At 41.8% G+C, this 19,532-nt stretch overlaps 1 protein-coding gene across 10 annotated transcripts in view; it reads right to left on the bottom strand.

The window, feature by feature from the left end:
- ENTPD1 (ectonucleoside triphosphate diphosphohydrolase 1) overlaps positions 1-19,532 on the bottom strand; it is a 111,523-nt gene that overhangs the window by 16,833 nt on the left and 75,158 nt on the right. For 9 of the 10 annotated variants that reach the window (XM_072971676.1, XM_072971675.1, XM_072971679.1 and 6 more), the window contains 6 exons: positions 19,071-19,198; positions 7,256-7,373; positions 4,616-4,766; positions 2,549-2,708; positions 1,630-1,869; positions 110-367 (listed from right to left, as the gene is read on the bottom strand). In XM_072971676.1, coding sequence (XP_072827777.1) covers positions 110-367; positions 1,630-1,869; positions 2,549-2,708; positions 4,616-4,766; positions 7,256-7,289 — 843 coding nt within the window. In that variant the 5' untranslated portion in view covers positions 7,290-7,373; positions 19,071-19,198. The remainder of the gene's footprint in view (positions 1-109; positions 368-1,629; positions 1,870-2,548; positions 2,709-4,615; positions 4,767-7,255; positions 7,374-19,070; positions 19,199-19,532) is intronic. The other variant, XM_072971677.1, reaches the window with a different exon arrangement.

Raw genomic sequence — 19,532 nt, 5'->3', positions numbered from 1 at the left:
ATCATGTGAGAGAAAAATAAATCCTATTATTTAAACTCTTTTAGGCAAACATTCTGTAATTCACAACAAAAATCATCCTGACCAATATATCACCATTGCACAAACTTACCCCAAAATCCCCTTGGACTGGTGGCAAGAAAATCCCATCGAAGGCACAGTGGGAGTAAGGGCAGTAACTGGTGTTAAAGAGTTGAAGGATGCTTTGCTGGCACTGTTGATAATTCCCAGTGCCTTGGATTATAATTTCATCAAATTGAAGAAACGTCTCAAATTTCCTGGTGCAGGGACTTTCATACAGATCAGCTAAAACCATTTTCCTCTGGTATCCAGGGTGAAAGCAAGGGTCACTGATGGTTCCATCTGTATTCTGAATGGAAAAATCACATAAAGGCATCATGTACAAATGCTTTGGGTACGAAAGCACCAGTCTAACTTCATTAATGTGCAGCTATTGAACAACATCCAACCACTCAGCGTGAGCATCTGAGCCCCTGCTCTCCCTTTTTTATGCTTGGGAATAGTCATTCTTGTATAACACCCACCAGATGTGGTATCAGATGTAAATGAATTTTTGCTATTCATAAAAAGCTAATAAAGTTGAAGGTGGGCCCAGAAATTCCATTAGTCTGACATATCCCCCAAAGCTTGGTACTAATTGCATAGGTCAGAAGCAGATTCACTGGGAAAATTCTCAACATTCTCAAAATTCTGAGCCTGGAGTGGTTCTCTGGGAATCTGCCTGTATCCCTGCCCCCATCTCCAAGCAAAAAGTCAAAATCTCCAAGAGCTGGAAGTGCCTTAGATCATTTAAGGTGGGAATATCAAAATGATTTTTAACCCACAGCCCAATATGTTCAAGAGAAGAAGAGGGGCTGCTGTGGATAAGAGGCTAAGTGAAGCCTTAAGGCTCACTCGGCATCTCTCAGCAGCCCCTCCTCCCACGGCAGTCATCTTATTGACAGTGCTTCTGAGAACCAGAGAGAGCGCTTTGGAGGAGAGCACGTAACCAGTTGTCCTTTCAGTAAAGACAGGGAACAACTGGATGTGACATCCTTGCTCTATGTTTGACCGGAAGTGTTGGTACTTGCATGATTTTGAGTACGTTTAACTTTTCTTGCCTTCAAAATGCAAAAAGTATCTGGGGACAAGATTTGAAGTGTTGATCAATAAACTTTGTGTTTTCCCTGAAGTTTTTTTTCTCCTCCTCTCCAGGTTGTTTCTAACAACCCTGTTTTCTGTAGTTCATAGGAAATGGAGATTAAAAAGTGGGAAAGAGCTTGTAAATTGCACATACACATACATACACAACAACAACAACAACAACAATAACAATAACAGTATTCCAGCCTGTAATTTTCATTCTCAACCCCACAGCAGGGAGAAATTATTTCCCAAGGAAGGATCTGAGTCGTGTCCTTGGAGATAGTTCAGTAAACAAACATAGGAGGTGGTGTCTGGATGGGACAATTCATAGGGGTTGACCAGATGTAGTCAGATATCCTGCCTGAGAAGGTTTAGAAAGTACAGTACCCAACTTCAGACCAATTACCAAAGTAAGAAGAGAAAAACAGGATGTGGGGGCTGGTGGCACAGATGTGGGAAGGGTGGTCTGGATCGAGTTATACTTACCCTAACGTCCTTGGCTAGTTTCTGCAAAAGAGCTTGATCCTTCCCATAGCACAAGAAGCTGTGTGTGTATACACTGTAGTTCCTGCCATAGAGGCGGAAGTGCAGAGTGTCGTCTGGTGACTCCATCGTTTTGTCTTTGGGCACAAAAGTGATTTGTGTAGAGGCTCCCCCAAGGTCTAAAGCTCCATAGGTTTCCTGAGGTTCACCTCCAGTTGGCTTTAGGTTAAACCAACTCGATTTCTGAAAGACAGTACAGTCACCAGTGGTAGAAGTCTCTGGACATCCCCCTTTCTGTACTATTCCTTGGACTCAGGGACCTTCTAAGGCAGAGGAGCAGGAGCATAAGGGTGACACAAAGCTCACGAGAGGTTCCTGAGTCTGCATCAGACCAACAGCAAGAAAAGAGGGGCTTCAAAGACATAGCTCAGACTGCAGCAGCTTAGGAGTAGTTCACAACACAAGGTCCAAGGCTGGAAAGACTCAATGCAAATCCCCACTCATTTGCTCATTAGCCATGTGGCCTTTAGCAGAATAATTAACCTTCTCTAGGCCTCAATTTGAGGCTCTAAAATGAGAAAACACCTCATATGCTTATTCTGGAGAGTAAATCAAACTGTACATGAAAAGTGCTTAGCACAGCACAAGACACACAGCAGGAGGCCAATATTAGCTAATCTTATTTTTAATGATAGACTTTTAATTTTTTTCTGTATCTCTGTAAAGATATGGCTTCCTTATTCTCCAATAGTAAGATTTCTTGTAAGAGAATTATAGCTCTAGTGACCCTTGCAAATGTGAGGGTAAATTAATTTGTTCATTTATTCATCATTCATTCTGCCGAGTGATCCAAGTACTGCCTGAGACAGCAGTCGCATTGGCCCCCAGGAAGCCGCCTCCATGGGCGCTGTGAGACTATCACCTGAGTGAATCTGCCCAGCAGATAGTTGGTAGTGATCCAGCCATAGGCGCCCTCCTCTTGGCCAGTGATGATTCTGGCGCCCTGGAAGTCAAAGGGGTAGTTGCTGATGCTGCTTGTCACCACAGCCAGGATCTTGCTTGCCAAATATCCATTCTTCATCCTGCACAAAGAGCTGAGGTTACTGGTTTTGTTTGAATAATCACAACTACCCACTGCAGCCAGAGCTTCCAGCCAGTTCTCCCAGGAAATGGACCATAAACTCACTGGAACAAATGGAAGGATGGAGATCCCCACGCGTGGCGTGTCTGAGGAGCCCGCCTTTTGTGTGAGGCAGAACTACTCTTTTGGCCCCTGTCCAAGGCCATATCCTTCCAATCCCTACATACAGTGATTGTCCTAAAATACCATTTTCATTGTTCCCTGGCTCCAAGAAGTTATCAAAGTGATTTTAATTACTGTGGTGGTGGTAGGGGGATATTGTTTGATGTTTGATCACCAAGCCTAGAGCCAATGTGTGCTCAATTAGCCATTGCTGGTGGCTTCAAGCTGTTTACATGGCCAGGCTCTGCTGGAGGTTTTAAATTAGGGTTCTAGTAGACACCAGATGGCAAACATCCTGGGACAGATACCCAACCTCATTTGGTAGCAGACTAGGAAAAAAATTTTTCTCATATTGTGCCTTCATTCCAGGGTTGTCATAACGAAGATGCAATACAATTGCTTCCAAGATCTAGGCAATACGATACTGAGAGTCTCTGGGTCGGAAAATGCTGCCTTCCAACTGGCATTAGACCTCTGTCATCTCTCATTTGAATAGCTTCCATACTCCACCGATTGGCCTCCTCATCCCTAGTTTTTCCCCCCTCCAATCCACCTCTCTACCAGTGTCCCCAGTTGTGTTACATCCTTTAATGGCTTCCCATTATCTCCCAGATTAACTCCAATTCCTTCACATGGCCCACAAGGCACTTTGTGATCTGAACCTTGCCTTCTCAGAATCCCACTCAGAATCCTGGCTCTACTACTTACCAGGTGTCTGACCTTTGGTTAGCTAGTTGACATTTGTACACCGCAGCTTCCTTAATCTGATTTGTAATAGTTAATCATGCCTCTTGCTTTGTACAGTTGTGGTGGTTAAATTAAAGTACCGTGCTAAGAACATAGTACGGGCTCAACAAATATAAGTTGCCACCACTGTTACTGTCGTTATTAGTATTTACTACATGCACCAACATTCCATCTATGCAGAACCATTTATAGTCCTCTGAGCATGCCCTGCTCTCTCACACATCCCTCCTTTGCACACCTATTAGAACACCAGGAAAGCAGCGACCGTGCCTGACACATAACAGGTGCCAAACAAACACAGGTTACAGGTGCATGGTGTCTGCTCTGCCTGGGATGCTCTTCCCCTGCCCCCAACAAGTCCTTCATGATTTGGCTCATGTATCCTCTCCTCTGGTGAATCTTCTTGACCTCCTCTCATTCTTGTCAGGCCAAGTGTGCTCCATAGCAGCTCTGAGTCCTCCTCTACTTAAGAACTGGTCACCCTGTATCAAAACTCTGATCTTAGGAGATAAGCCACCTACTTCTATGTCCTGGGAGAGTGTCCACAGTCAATACACACTGAATGAATGAATGAACAAATAATGCCCGCAGGAGTAAATGGTGGCCAGTAAAGATGTGCTGCTTGGTGATGATTTGTGTCTTGGGATATCTGTAAGTCTCCTCTCGCCTTCCTCCTCCCAGATATTGAATGGCTAAAGTTGTAGCCCCAAATCCCAGAGTATATAGGCTCAGTCTTTCTCTCTTTGGGTCATCAGCCCCTTAAATTCCCCGTAGGGAGATGAGCAAGAAGGCTTTTTTTTTTCCATAAACTCCCACCATTACACACACTAAGAGTTTGGGATTTTACCCACTTACTGCGATTTTCTTTTTCCGGTGTGGATATTTAGCATGGTTAAAATTGGGGTGTTGGAGAAGTGTGGCCCTCACCCACAACTTCAGAGGCTCTTGCACTGCCCACCCTCACTGCCAGCCATTCTTGGTCCCCACAGGCTGTTATACCTGAGCAACCGCATGCCTGCCGTGGCTCCCAGGTAAACAGGTGTCTCTGTATGCTGGGGTGCTGGAATCACTACCTTGGCTCTTTCCATGCATGCAGCCAGATAAACGTCTATTTCACTTAATTTTTGAACATGGTTTGCAATTCCGGGACCTGGGGAAAGATGTAGAAACAGATGAAAACTTTTTCAAAAATATAGGACGTATCTTCACATTATTAAAGAAAAATACTGATGTCTTCTGAGAAAATGCAAGGAGACAGTTCCTTTTTGTGATATCTATCAGGTTTTTGTACTTAAGAGGCGAACTCTGAATCTAGTTCTTGGTAGGATTTATTTTCAAGACCTCAAGCTAGGTCTGTCTGCTGTTCAATAATTTTGCCACTGGATGGCGCAATTTTCACATTCAGTTGCATAACCTTCCTAACTCTCTCAGATTTTAATGGGAATTTAATAGATAACTGTTCTATACAGCTGCTTTTTGATGTTTCTTCCACAAAGTTGTAATAAACAACAGTAATTCCTAGAAGATCTAAAAGGAGAACGATAACATTTAGAACAAAAATTAAAACATGCACCAGGCACAGGGGCTTTTACTGAATAGACAAGAACTGCCCCTAACTAGCTATGTAATCACGACCAGTCCTCTAAAATCTCTGAAGTTTCTTCCTTTGTTAGAAGAAAACAGGAGTAGAATCCATGTCTCCTCAGCAATTTTTCCACTCTGATACCCTGTCTGCCTAGTAAAACTGTCCAGTTTTAAAGCAGTTTTAACTGTTTCTATGGAGAGGATTAGAGCCAAGATTCCTTAAGCTTTAGAAGTTAACACTTAACAATTTTGGGCTCACTTTCAGATAAACATCTACACTTTCATTGCTTTATAGTGAGGATTTACTTTAATAATAATTATCCAGATAGTTTATCTATATCATTCACCAGATTTTATTTATTTATTTAACCATAATGACAAAATCAGCTCTGAGTTATCAGCTGTTTCTTTTTTTTTTTAACATTTTTTATTGAATCAGCTAACTGTTTCAATTCAAAAAGTCTGGCCTTCAATAACTGGTGGCTCTCGACTCATCTTTCTATCTAAATATTTGATTACAGCACTCTCTCTCTCTTTTGAGAGGGAAAATTACTGCATTTATTATGCCAAACACACACAGAGTGAGTCTCAGAAGATATCTGCTAGGTTGACACAACAAGAGTTTAAGAATGGAAGGCAGTTAATTAAAGAGAAGCCAATAAAGTACGGGATTTGGGTTTTAAGAACTGTTTGAAGTTCCCTCTCAGAACTGACAGGGCCAAAGTCTGAGGGCATCAGGCCTGGGTAGAATGACTTCCTCTCTTGGAAACATCTCCTATTTTCTGCTTTCTTGAAAAACTTTAAAAATTAGTGGACTCCACAAGCCACCAAACTAAAAGTAAATTATCTTCTGGGCTCTAGGTTACCTGTCCGACTGAAAATAAATAGTCAGTCCCTAGTTCAAAAGGCCAAGAGAGATAAAGGTCAGGAAAATGACGATGCAGTGTAGTAACATTCAGTGCATGCTGGAGCATTGTATGGGAGGGAGTGGAAAGAGCTGTTATCAACAACTCTAACTTGTCTTGTGACCTTAAAAGAAAACTAAGTAGGAAAAAAGCAGTATGTATGGCAGCAACTCAGAGTAGCAAGAAGCCTGGAGTGCAATTAGGAAGCCTAGATTCTTTTTTTTTTTTTAACATGGAAGCCTAGATTCTTGTCATGGTTCTGTTCCTACTTGCAAGTCACTAGTCTTTCAGGTTTTTGCTTCCTTTTCTGTAAAACAAGATTTCAATGATCCATAAGGTCCTTTTCCCAGCCCTACGAGTCTATGATTTGCCTGCCTAGACAGAAGCTAAAGGCTTTTGAAAATTTCTTCCAAGTCATAGATTAGAAGACAAAGATTAAGAGCAGCAATTCTCTGGACTTGCAGCATCAACATCACCTGGGAACTTGTTAGAAATGCAAATTCTCAGACCTCATCCCAGACCTACTGAACCAGAAACTCTGGAGTGGGAGCTTTAACAAACCCTCCCGGTGGTTCTGATGCAGGTTCAAATTTGAGAACCACTGGCTAACACATGGATTTAAAATTGGGCAGATCTTCACATAGCAAAGGAACCCATCGACAAAATGAAAGGAAAAAAAATACCCTACTAAATGGGAGAAAATATTTGCTAATGATATGACTGATAAGGTGAAATTAGTGAAATTTGGGCAGATCTCAGTTTGAACCCCAGTTCTATCACTTACTAGCTCAAGTAACCTTAAACTAGTGGCATAACTTCTCTCAACCTCAGTGTCTTAATATTATTTTTTTAATGAGCATCATAATAAACTCCTCAAAGGGAGATTGTGAGGATGAAATGTGTGCATGGCACACAGAAGTGTCCTGTTGATGGGAGCTACCATTACTCAATTACTTTAGTTTGTTTATTTTTCAAAGGCTTGATCATTAAGGACTGATTTCAATACTATTTTTATAATGATAATAAAATAACAACAATAGCTGGTCTGCTATGTTCTCACTTGACTTCCTTTTTCTTGTGTGTTTCACTTGCCACATGCCTCTCATGGTCTCATGCCCACTGTCTCCCCCTCCCTTTTTCTTCATCTTACCTTGTACCTTGCACTCTTCTACCTGACTCACCATCCCTGTGTCATTCTCCTTTTCTGCTGGCCATTGATAGATGTACAAACTCGTGTGAGAAGAGCCCGCATCCAGCACAATCCCAAACTGAGGGCAAAAGAAACCAAGAACTTATCAGCATTACATCATTCTTCTCTATCTTCAGCTTGCAACAGAATGGAGACAAAGATAGTTTTCAAAAACACAAGGAGAAAGTATTTTAATTCATGGTGGGAGTGGGTTGGGGTGGAACGAGTGCCTGGAGTTGTGCTGATCACAAGCTCTACAGAGACACCAGTTCCTCTAGAACAGTGGCTCTCAGTGTTGGCTGCACACTAGAAATACCCAGGCCTTGCCCAAGGTAGGGCCTGAGCATCCATATTATTAGAAGCTTCTCAGCTAATTCTAAGTAGCAGCAAGATTCAGAACCATATACTGAAGTTGCTGAGACAATATGGAGGGAAAAGAAAGCCATTAATCTAGCAGTTCCCAAACGTGTGCACACAGGAATCATATTAGAAGCATCTGAAGAGTCTGAAAGGCTACTGATGCCAGTGTCTCACTGCCAGATACGTGATTTAATTGGTCTGGTATGTGGCCTGGGCTTGGGAAGAGAGACATGTGCACATCCATATAAACCACCACCAAGATCAAGATACATAACATTTTCTAGTCCCCAGAAGGTTTCCTGGTCCCCTCTCAGCCAGTTTCTCCCACAGGTAGCCAGTCTCAGCATCTATCACCATGGATGAGTTCTGCCTGTTTTTAACTGCAATAAGTGGGCTCACACATCCATCCTTGATGCCTCCTTGATGTCTAACTTCTTTCACTCTACAGTGTGTCTCTAAGACTCTACGATACATTCAGGCTGTATGCATCAGTAGTTTGTCCCTTGTCATTGCTGTAGAGCATTTCATTATATGCATGCAGTATATTTTTACCCATTCTACTGTTGATGGACATTTGGATTGTTTCCAATTTGGGACTATTGGTAATACAGCTGTCAGGTACATTCGTGGTCATTCTGTGGGCTTAAGTTCCCATTTCTTTCAGGTATTTGCCCAGGAGTAGACTGTTGACTGCCCATTTTGATCAATTAATATTCACCTTGGGTTTAATCCGGGGGAAAAAATATGCCATAATTGAATAATAATGTCTGCCACACATTTGTGAGGGGAATATGATGGCTCAGGTACTTTTTATTTGTCATCCCTCCACTAGAAAGAAATATGGAGAAAAGTAAACCAGGGGAAAAAAGAAGAGAAACCAAGGAGGTGCTTCTCAAGTGTGAGTCACACATTGCTGCTCTTCTGAGCTGTGGCCCTCAGACTGTGGTCTGCCACTTGCTAACGCTTAATTCCACGGTTGATCTACAGATATCCCCTCATGCTCTCTTGTCACCTGGGGAAAACCTGAGAACCTCCAGGGAGAAAAGACAAGAACTAGAATTCCACGACCTCCCTGGACCAACGGGGATAGCCAAACGTGGAACTTATCGCGGTGTCAAGCTTTCTTCCATTTCACCACCAGGGAGGATTGCTGTGCCGCTGCGTAAGGACCCCTGACCTTCCGAAATCTCCGTAGTATTCTCTGCCTCCTTCCGCACAGCGGGGCTTCCCTGTGGTGACTGGCACTCTGCCCTTATAAAGAAAACGGCCTGCATGCTTGCTTTGGGCACAGCAAGGAAGGAAGCTGGACAGACTCCTCCGCAACTCAGCTTGCAGTGAGAGCAAACCATTAACTGGCTTAAGTGGTGACCGCTGTGGGCAGAGAGGGGTCTAACTGAGGTCCTAGGCCTTTGAACCCGTGGGAAACTTCCCAGGGTGAAGAAAGAGCCTCAGGGGTTACACAGCAGAAAACCCTGCCGTTCCCAAGCAGGCCCCTGAAGTCTTCCTGCCAAAAAATGTTCCAACCACAGAGGCATATGATAAGAGCCAGCGAGGCAGCAGCAGCAAGCAGCCTTTATCTGGAGTCAGGATGTTCTATTCTGTCTACTATGTTGACATGAAAGATATTCTTCCAGTAGAGCAAAGGAACTAGCCTTGCTCCTATCAGCCTTTTTCTCTAAGGCCTTCCACAGTGAGGTGGTTGAGAAACAAAAAGTTTTACTACATTTCATTTGGCAAGTGCCTGAGGGGTTGGGGTAGGTAAAGTACTTTATTTTTGTTCTATTATTTTTAAAAATATTTTTAATTGAGTTATAGTCATTTTACAATGTTGTGTCAAATTCCAGTGTAGAGCACAATTTTTCAGTTATACATGAGCATACGTATATTCACTGTCACATTTTTTTTTTGCTGTGAGCTACAAGATCTTGTATCTATTTCCTTGTGCTATACAGTATAATCTTGTTTATCTATTCTATATATGCCTGTCAGTATCAACAAATTTTGAAATCCCAGTCTGTCCTTTAACACAGAATTGAGGGCATTTCGCCTTCTGTATACAGTGGACTGCAGTGCTACCTGCAATGCTGCAATGCAGACCTGTTGAATTGTACCAAATGTTTTTTGTTTTCTAAAATAGACTGCAGAATAAAAAACTGGCATCGCTTGCTGCTTTAGGGACAGACAGAGCTTGATTGTTGGAAAATTCTCAGTTTGAACATTTGTGGAGTTTGCCTTTCATTGTTACAAAACTGTAAGCATATTCACTCATTTTTCATAGCTGGCCCATTTTAGAGCCAGAGATTCATTTCATCTAATCCTCTTATTTTATAGGAGAAACTGTCCAGAGCAGTGTGACTTGATGAGTGGGTACTAAAGACAGTTATGCCTCACCGGATCCATCTAGAGCCCTGGGGACCACCAGCTTTGTTCTTTCCCCACACCAGCATTTTCCAAAGCATGTTCCAGAGAGCACTGAGCCTGCAAGGACCTGGGCAAAGAAACCTTCCCAGTAGTTTGGGGAAGGCTGCACACTCTCTCCCCTTCCTGGGCTCACAAACCCACTAGGCTGTGACTGCTTCAGGGAAATCTGAAGGTGGAGAAACTCACTTAACCTCGTTTGAGTCAGCATCCACCAGACTCAGTGACAAGAGAATTTTGTCTTTAATAAAATCTCTATCCTATAGAAATGCTTTGTGAAGTGCTGTGCCTTGCCATGCTATCACCCGTACCCAGTGCTTCTCTGTAGCTCATATTCAAAACATTTCTAAAAGCACTTATAAGTATGTCCTTCACATTAAAGAAAAATTAAAGATTTGAGTAGTAAGGAAGAGATCTGACATCCTCTTGATATTATTATGTCAATATTACTTTCTCTTTTAAGAGTAATAAAAGTTCACTAAATGGCACCTAGAAAATGAAGGGAAAAGGAAAAAAAAGACATTTAAGATTTCACCAACTAGACATCACTGTTATTTTATTTCCTTCTGGTCTTTTTTAATGCATGGCAGCTTTTAAATGATTGTAATCATACTGTGCATCCAACTTTATCTTGAGCTGGTTTCTGATCATGCACATGATTTTATCAATCATAACTGATTTTCACAAACTATGTTCAGTGAAGAGAAGTACTGGTCTAGAAAGAGGGACAGTAGAAATGACCTTGCTTCAGTTCATGGAGACACCAAATAGGGGCCTTGGTGAAGACCTGGAGATGTGGGGAGCAACAGACCCTGAGCTCAGGGAGACTGGAAGCCATGTGGAGGTGGGGCAGACCCTCCCTTAGGATGGAAATAATTCTACCTGTGCAAATGTCATAGGTCCAGGCCTCTGAGTAAGTCTCTCTCGAAGTGAAAAGAAAGACAAAACTAGAACATCAGATGACCTCCTTCTATTCCTGGCTCTGCAGAAGTGAGATGTTTGACCCTCTCCTCATTTCAGAAAACACCCACCCTCACACTAGCCTACTCTCAGTTCCCCACCAGCCACAAGGCTTCTGCTCCAGAGCCCTTGCCCAGAAGGCCCTTCACCTGAGATTCCAGCCTTTCCTGACCTTCCCAGACTGGATTCTACCCTCCTAATCCATGTCTCAGAGTGCCTGTATTTTTCCTCTAAAGACAGCACTTATCACAATGTGTAATTACATATTTATGTGGCTATTTGATTAATGTCTGTTTTCCCTATTATACTGTAAGCTACATTAGGGCAGGACTGTTTTGCTTACTATGGTATCTGCAGCAGCCACCATCATGCATCCTGCTAGATATTAGGTACAAAGAAGGAATTCAGCAGACAATTATTGGACCACATGAATGAATAAGGGGGGTTAGAACTATATGGTTCCTAAACTCCTTCCAGTCCTAAAAGATGTTAATATTTACAGTCTGATTTAAAGTAGTGTCACTGGGGCTGAGCTCCACCCCTCTCCCCCTCAAAGCCCCCAGAAGCCAGGTAACGTGGACAACAGTGTGAACTAACTTCTCTTGGTGCCTTCACACAAACTGGTCCTTCAGCATCTTTCTCAAAAGTCCCTGTAGCTTTTAACGGTAACTTAGCACGCTCATCAGTCCGTCTCAGTGAGCCCTTCTGAGTAAACAAAGCTTATCCTTCTGAATGTGTCTCTAGTACCCTGTAAACAAGTCAGGGCCCCCAAAGCCACAGTGATTCTGGGAGGGCCTGTAAACAATTAGAGACTATTTCCTTCCTTCCTTTTCTCTTTAGCTGGAGTTACTAGACCTTTAATACAAATGCTGTTTTGTTATTGTTTGTAGTTTTTATTTTTTTAATTGTGGTAAAATACACAGAACATGAAATTGACCATTTTAACTATTTTTAAGTGTATAGCTCTGTGGCATTAAGTACATTCATATTGTATAACCATCACTACCACTCATCTCCACGTGTTGTTTTTTAAAATCTGATGGAGTAAAAATAACATAGATATTTTCCAGCAGTATCTGAGGTTGAAAATTGATGCAAATTCTTCTAAACACTCAATAAAAAGATAAAATTGCAAGTGCTTATTTAAGAACAGCACTTCAGTTCCTGGTGAAAAAAGCAGATGCACGGGGGTAGGCCACTACCCTTTAGCAGCAGATGGCAATCCTGGGTGCACCAGCTCAGTGACTACAACACACTAACGGCTAAGGGCCTTTCCAAGAGCTCGTCTCCCCCAAAGCAGGAGTGCTGTCAGCTGGTCTCTGCTGAAGGCTTCTGATGTGCTGGGCACTCTGATCAGCGAGTCAGCAGTGGTCTTCCATTCAATCCTCACAACCACCCTCCAAGAAGGTACCATCTCCATGTTACACATGATGAAACTGAAGTGCAGAAAGAGTTTACTTGCCCCAAGTCTCAGAGCTAGAAAACAGCAGACCCGGGACTGAAATCAAAGCTGTGTGGTCCCTAAGCCAGCATTTCATGGAAGTGGCAGCTCTTAATTAAGGTGTGTGGTTTGGGGCAGGGTCAGTTTGGTGTCTCTGAAAGAAACCTATGGGTCTGTGTGTGCCAGAATGTGGAATGTTTGTTCTAAAGGAATATCTGACACATCGCTAACTGCCAGCATTCAAGCTGGCAGTAAGGAAGTGTGAACCAAGCAGACCTCAAAGCTACCTCCTCACCCAGGTCCACCAGGACAAAGGGATTTTCCCAGTGGACATTTAGGTACAGCTAATGATTCTTCAGTTCATTAAGGCCTATCTATATGTATTTGTAGTGTGGTCATTGTGTATCCACATGGTAGTGGTTCCCAGACTTTAATGGCATGAGAATGGCCCAGGATTCCTGTTACATGTGTAGATTCCCAGGCCCTACAACCTGGAGGTTTGAACTGAGTAGGCTCTGGGAGTGAGAACGGGCAACCAGGATCCACAGGGTATCCTGAGGCAGGGGCCTGCCTCCCACACTGACAAGCTCCTTCTGCATGTGCTCTTCATAGCCAAGGAGGGAGCAGTTTCACCTGTTCAAGATGCTCACTCTATTCACTAAGTCAGCAAACTTCTATGAGGCAGCCACCAACTCAGATGCTGTAATTTAACATTTATTTTGTGACTATTTGGTTAATGATTACCTCTTCCACTAGACTAAAAGCTCCATGAGGTAAGGATTTTGCCAGTCTTGATCACTGCTGTATCCCCTAGGGCCTAAGGTAGAGCAGATGGGCAATGACTATTAAATGAATGAATTGGGTAAAAGAGTAATAAAATATGTGCAAAGACAAATGAAACCTAGTCCTTGTTCTCAACATGCTTACAACCTGTGTAGCTGGGCAAGTGAACACATCAGTAAAATAAAGCATTCCTGTGCTCTGTCAGATGTGGCCCAGGCATGAGGCTGTCACCTCCCTAGCAAGGCTGTACTCAACTGGGTCAGGCAGGAAGGTGATAAGACTGGATCTTTGGGACTGAGGGCTGACCTGAACTGGGCTAGACAAGGGCGAGTCAGATGAGAAGACACAGGGCAAAAGATAAGCGGAGATTTGTCCCCAGGCAGACAGGCTGCAAAGATGATAATGATAATACATTAGCTGTCAATCACTGACAGTGGGCTAGCCCTCCTGCTCCACACTTCACAGCACATTTACTTTATCCTGCTTAATTCTTAACAGTATCTACAAGGTATCAGTTATCAGTTCTGTCTTACAAATGGAGAAACAGGCTCAGAGAAGTTATGTCCTGTGACTATAAGAACAGAGCTGAGGTTTAGACCCAGGCAGTGTGAATTCATGGCCCATGTTGTGTCACAGGACAATTATCCCTGCGATAAGACAGGGATGAAGAACCATAGGAAGTGGGTGGAGACAGCTGAGTCTTTCCATCTATGAAGCTGCACCAAGAAAGGCTTATGGTCACCACCCTCTTTAAATAGAAGCATGGAGAGGTGGTTCTCAACATTACTGTCCCAAGGTGTTCCATCTTTATCTCAAAAGGTCCTCCAAGGAATCTGATCCCTAAGCTGGTCAACCTAAGCGTCTTCTCACATTATCTCCTTAATGCCTTAATTCCACAGATAATGCCTTAGTTCCAGCCTCATCTGCCTTATCTACACGATGGCAGGAACATCCTAAATGGTCGCTCCTCCTCTAATCTGCTCTCCAGCCAAGAGAAATCTTGAGAATACATTTCTGGGCATCATCTCCCTGTTTTAAACCATCAAAGCAGTGGTTTGTAATCATGACTGCTTGTTAGAATCACCTGGGAAGCTTTTAAAACATACCAATGCCTGGGCTTCACACCCAAAGATTCTGATTTAATTGACCTGGGGTAGGGCCCACACAAGAGTATTTTTAAAAAGCTCCCCCGGTACTTTTACATGGAGCCAACCTTGAGCACTACACAGTTTGATGGATGAGATGTCCACTACTGAGTTATGCATACTAAGCTCAGACTTAAATCTCCTCTCCCACCATTCCTTCCTGCCCCATATTCAATATTCCAGCCATGCTGAACTCCTACTGATTCCCCAGGATCACTTTTTTAAGCTGCCACACCTGGTATGGTCTTTGTTCAGAGCATATCCTACCTCACCACCTGGCAAATTCCTTAGCGTTCCTTATTACTTGGCCCCAAGGCCACCTCCTCTACTAGTCTTCACGTGATCAGGCACAGTTGGTGACTCTTTCCTCTGGACTTCCACAGCACTGCACCTATCTCTGTATTAACACATCTCTGTTGTACTGAAACTATCTGTGCAAAAGACTCTCTCCCACAAAAGAACAACAGATATAATGATGTTTCAGATACCTATTGTGGCCATTTCACATCTTCTTGACCAACTTTGTCTCCAACTCCATCTGTACCTTCTCATCTATTTCTGCCCAGAGTCTTCTCTCCTACTGCCTGGTAGTCACCTGTCGTACCCACATAGCCCCTCTGACACATGTGCAAACCCAGAAGTGCCAGGGAGTTAACAACCTATGGGGGAACCCTCGACTGACAGGGGATGAGAACCAGGGGATAAATCCCCAGGGCAGATGATTCTGAAGTGCCTTCTCCACAGCTCTTCAGAGGGTCCTAGTGGGATCAGGCCTCAGGTGCCCAGTGTGATGACCCACTCATAACACCCTCTTTGGATGGCTTTCCTTCCTTCCCTGTTTCCCTGACACCACTTCCCAAAATAAACATCCTGCATTTGATTCCTGTTGTTTGGAAAAACCAAGACAAATGGAAAGAATTTTAGTCTTTAGGTCAGAAAATTGGGTTCTTGTCTTAGCTCCACCTCCATCTTGGGTAAGAGAACCTCAAGGACCCTCATTTTGTTATCTATAAAATGAGGACAATCTTTCATTCCTCACAGCATTCCTGGGAAGAAAAAGTAGAAATGTGTGTGGAAATGATTTATAAACTACAAAGCACTATATAAAGCAATGTTATCACTATGCTTTAGGTAGAACTTTTATACTATTCAACCTTTAAATGATAGAATTCCTCATGACTTGGTCCTTGTCTTTTTCTTTTCTTACTTTTTACCCACTTCCTATGATCACATCAATTTCCAAGGCTTCAATACATTATTGACATCAGACACATATTTAGTCTAGATCTGTGCTGATAAGATAGCCACTAAGATAGCCAATAAGGTAGTCACTAGCCATATGTGGCCAATGAGCCCTTGAAATGTGACTACTCTGAATTGTGCTTCAAGTTAAAAACCATACTGGAATTTAAAGATAGTATGAAAAAAGGAATGTAAAATATCTCAATAATTATTTTGATGAAATCTTGAAATAATCTTTTGGATGTACTGGCTTATAAAAATATATTACTAAAATTAATTTCACCTCTCTCCTTATGCTTTTTTAAAATGTGGCTCCTGGAAAAATTAAAATGTGGCTTGCAATTATATTTCTGTTCAGCAGCACGAGTCTAAAACTCTCTTCTCTGAGGTCCATATCTGATTGTCCAACTGCTTCTTTGATGTTTCCCCTTGGATGTCTAATACCTCAGAAACAATTCTTCAAAAACAGAACCCCCAGTGTTTCCCTCTTTCCAAACTACTGGAATAACCTCCTACCTCATCTCCTACACCTGCTCTTATTCCCAATGCAGCTAGAGCAATCTTTCCAAAACACAAATCTGATCATGTCACTGACTTCCCATTGCTTTTAGGATAAAAACTAAAATCCCCAGCCTGACTTATAAGGCACTGCCCTTACCATCTCCCTTACCATCTTTTTTCTTTTAATGTATTGAGTTACAGTCTGTTTACAATGCTGTGTCAATTTCTGGCATACAGCAGAATTTTTCAGCCATATATGAATATGCATATATTCATTTTTGTATTCCCTTTCCCCATGAGCTACCACTCCTTACCATCTTTATTCAACACATGGCACTCTTGCTCTCCATCCAATTTCTGGGAGGTATCCCACTACTTCCTGCTGTGAGAGTCTTGCTCTTTCGCTTTCTTTCTGCCTGGAATACTTCCTACTCATCTCTTCCCCAGGTGACTTCTAATCATCCTTCAGATATTATTGCTAATATTTTTTTCAGGGAAGACTTCCTTGGACCCCAAAACTTTCATTTGCTAACACTCATCACAACTGTAATTAATAATTTGAGTCATCTATTAAACATGTTTCCTTCCTCTGACTGTATGCTCAATCATATCTATATTGGCTTCCCAATTGTATAGCCCAGGACCTAACACAGATACTTAATAAATAATTGTTCATACATAAATTCATGAGCAAATGAATGAAGAGGTACTGAATAAGGTATAGTCATAAAGAGATGATTTTTTAAAACAAATGTACCAGATACAAATATCCAAAAAGTGTTATCTTTTAAATCATCATTTTTGCAAGGAAATACATTTATTTCAACAAACTAATCAAAACAATTTGGAAGCTCATGATATTGGGATGATCCTGGTATTATAGTTTACAAACCACACAAGAAAAAAGGTCTTATTTACTGTTCCTTATTTTAGATTTTATACAATGTTTTATCAAATACTTTATTCATCATATTAGTTTTGAATGATTTCAAAGATATTATCAGAGTATGCTCTAAAGTAGCAATGTCCAATAGAATTTTCTGCAGTGATAGAAATGTTCCACATCTGCATTGTTCAATTTAGTGTGAGGCTACTGAGCACTTGAAATGTGGCTAGTGCAACTGAGGGAGAAAGTTTTAATTTTATTTGATGTCAATTAATTTAAGTTGAACAAGTTGTACGTGGCTATTAACTATCAACTTGGACAGCATACATAGCTTAAAGCCATCACCAGAGACAAGTATCTAAAATATTTTTGTCCTCAGTATATGCCAAGAATCCTATTAAAATTCATGTATAGCCTCAGTAAATTACTAGTTTGCATATATAAAATGACCTTTGTGTAAAATAAACCAGTGACATTGCTATAAAGATTCTCTTCAAATGCCAAAGACCTTGTTCCATTTTTCCAGGCCAACACAACAACACAGAATCACAACAGCCTTGAAGATGCCTATCACAAATGCAGGAAGGTCACCCATGACCACAAGTATTCACTGGGAATACAGAGCCCAAGTCTGTCGTGAATTTTGCCTCCTAGGCAGTCTCCCTCTCCAATGATGCAATAATGAACATGTAAAAAGGTCAAATCAAGAAAGCAATCATGTACTTTTGGAGCTGGTAAACAAATAGCAGAACCACGATGTCATGAGGCTTCAACTGTGAGTGAAGTTTTGCCAAGAGAGCCCACATCACTCAATATTAAAAGGCAAGAGACCACTGACAATGAGATAGTATCAGCCTTCTGTGCTGACAAAGGGACTGCTGTGCAGAGCCCCACTGGGTTGAATTTGTGTGGCAAACAGATGCCAATGTAACATCTAGGCCTCTGCTATACAGCAAGTGACTTGGGTAGGTGGCAGTAGTCTGAGAGACCTGGCATATGCATCCACCTTTCCAGACTCACAGTTTAGTATCTTTAAATACAAGAAAATACACTTCTGCATATGTATTCCAGGGCTTCCTGGGTCAAGTTAACTTCTGGATACGTCACCACCCACATGTATGTACGCGTTCATTAGTATATTGGTCTCTGAGCCCTTGTAGATTTATTTACTGTAATTCAAATGAAAGTTTAAAATGGTGTATTTACAGTATACTTACCTACATTCTTTCAAATTAATGGATTAAATAAAACAATGACCATATGACAAGGTACTTGCAAGGTATTCATGTCTTGGAAATTTTACTTTGATGAATTTGAAAGGGAGCAGAAATAAATCACAGCAGAGTTAATGACCCTAATTATTTTTAATGATATTAACTAGCTCTTCAAATATGGAAATTTCACAAGGAATCTGTCCATCCAAGAATTCATTTCAAATTACTATATTTGATACATGTAAGTATTCTCTAGGGGCTTTTTAAAAATTTATTTTGCTGCTTTATTTAATATTTTAGAGATGAGGAACAAGTCTCCTCCACAATCTTTGACTTCCACGGTGCTTTATGCAGAGCTGTCTAATAAATTTTATTACTTTGGTGATAGCAACAATAATGGAAGGACAAAGAGTGTGGTGTTCAATAAACAAGGAGTTCATTGTTCCCACAACCAAACAATGAGTAAGTAGAGATAGTACTAGATCATAGAATATCAGCACAGTAAAACACAGATCTGGATGTGGTGAATAAAGCATTTGTCTCTGTTAGAATATGATTTAATTAATCTGCTGAACAATGATAAAGACAACCATCTTCCCACCACTAACTGATTCAAGGCGTTCCCTCTTCCAGAATGAGCATCTGCTGCCATTTACTCGCTAGTCCAGTGGAGACTGACTTGCTCCTGGGCTTCCAGAACCTCAGCGCCTCCTGCCCCACCCAGGCCCCCTTTACTCCCTGCCCCACCCAGGCCCCCTCAAACACACGTGCACACACAGACACACATGCACGTACACACATGCACGCATGTGCGGGTTTGAGTTACCTTGACATTTTCTGGCAATGGTTTGTTCTGGACCAGCCCCAGAGCAAGCAATGCTATCACAGCGATGATAGAAGAGAAGCCAAGGATGCTCAGTATGTTTCTAGAGCAAAATCTCTTCAGTTCAGACTCTAAAACCAAAAGCAGAAGAGAAAATATCAACAAGAAATCAACAAACACTGGGGGGAGGATATAGCTCAAGCGCCAGAGCACATACTTAGCATGTACAAGGTCCTGGGTTCAGTCCCCAGTACCTCCTCTAAAAATAAATAAATAAATAAATAAACCTAATTACCTCCCCCCTCAAAAAATAAATTAAATAAATAAATTTTTTTTAAAAAAGAAATCCACGAACACTGATTTTCTTCCCCTTTCTATATGCTCTGTGCTTGCTTTCCGGCGACAGCAAAGATACATAAAAGCTGATCTTTATCCATGAGGCACTGGCAAAGTAATTGGGAAGTA

Source organism: Vicugna pacos, chromosome 11 (assembly GCF_048564905.1).
Source record: "Vicugna pacos chromosome 11, VicPac4, whole genome shotgun sequence".
Lineage (NCBI taxonomy): Eukaryota > Metazoa > Chordata > Mammalia > Artiodactyla > Camelidae > Vicugna > Vicugna pacos.
Note: the sequence above shows the minus strand (reverse complement) of the source record. Positions and strands in the feature narration are given on the sequence as shown.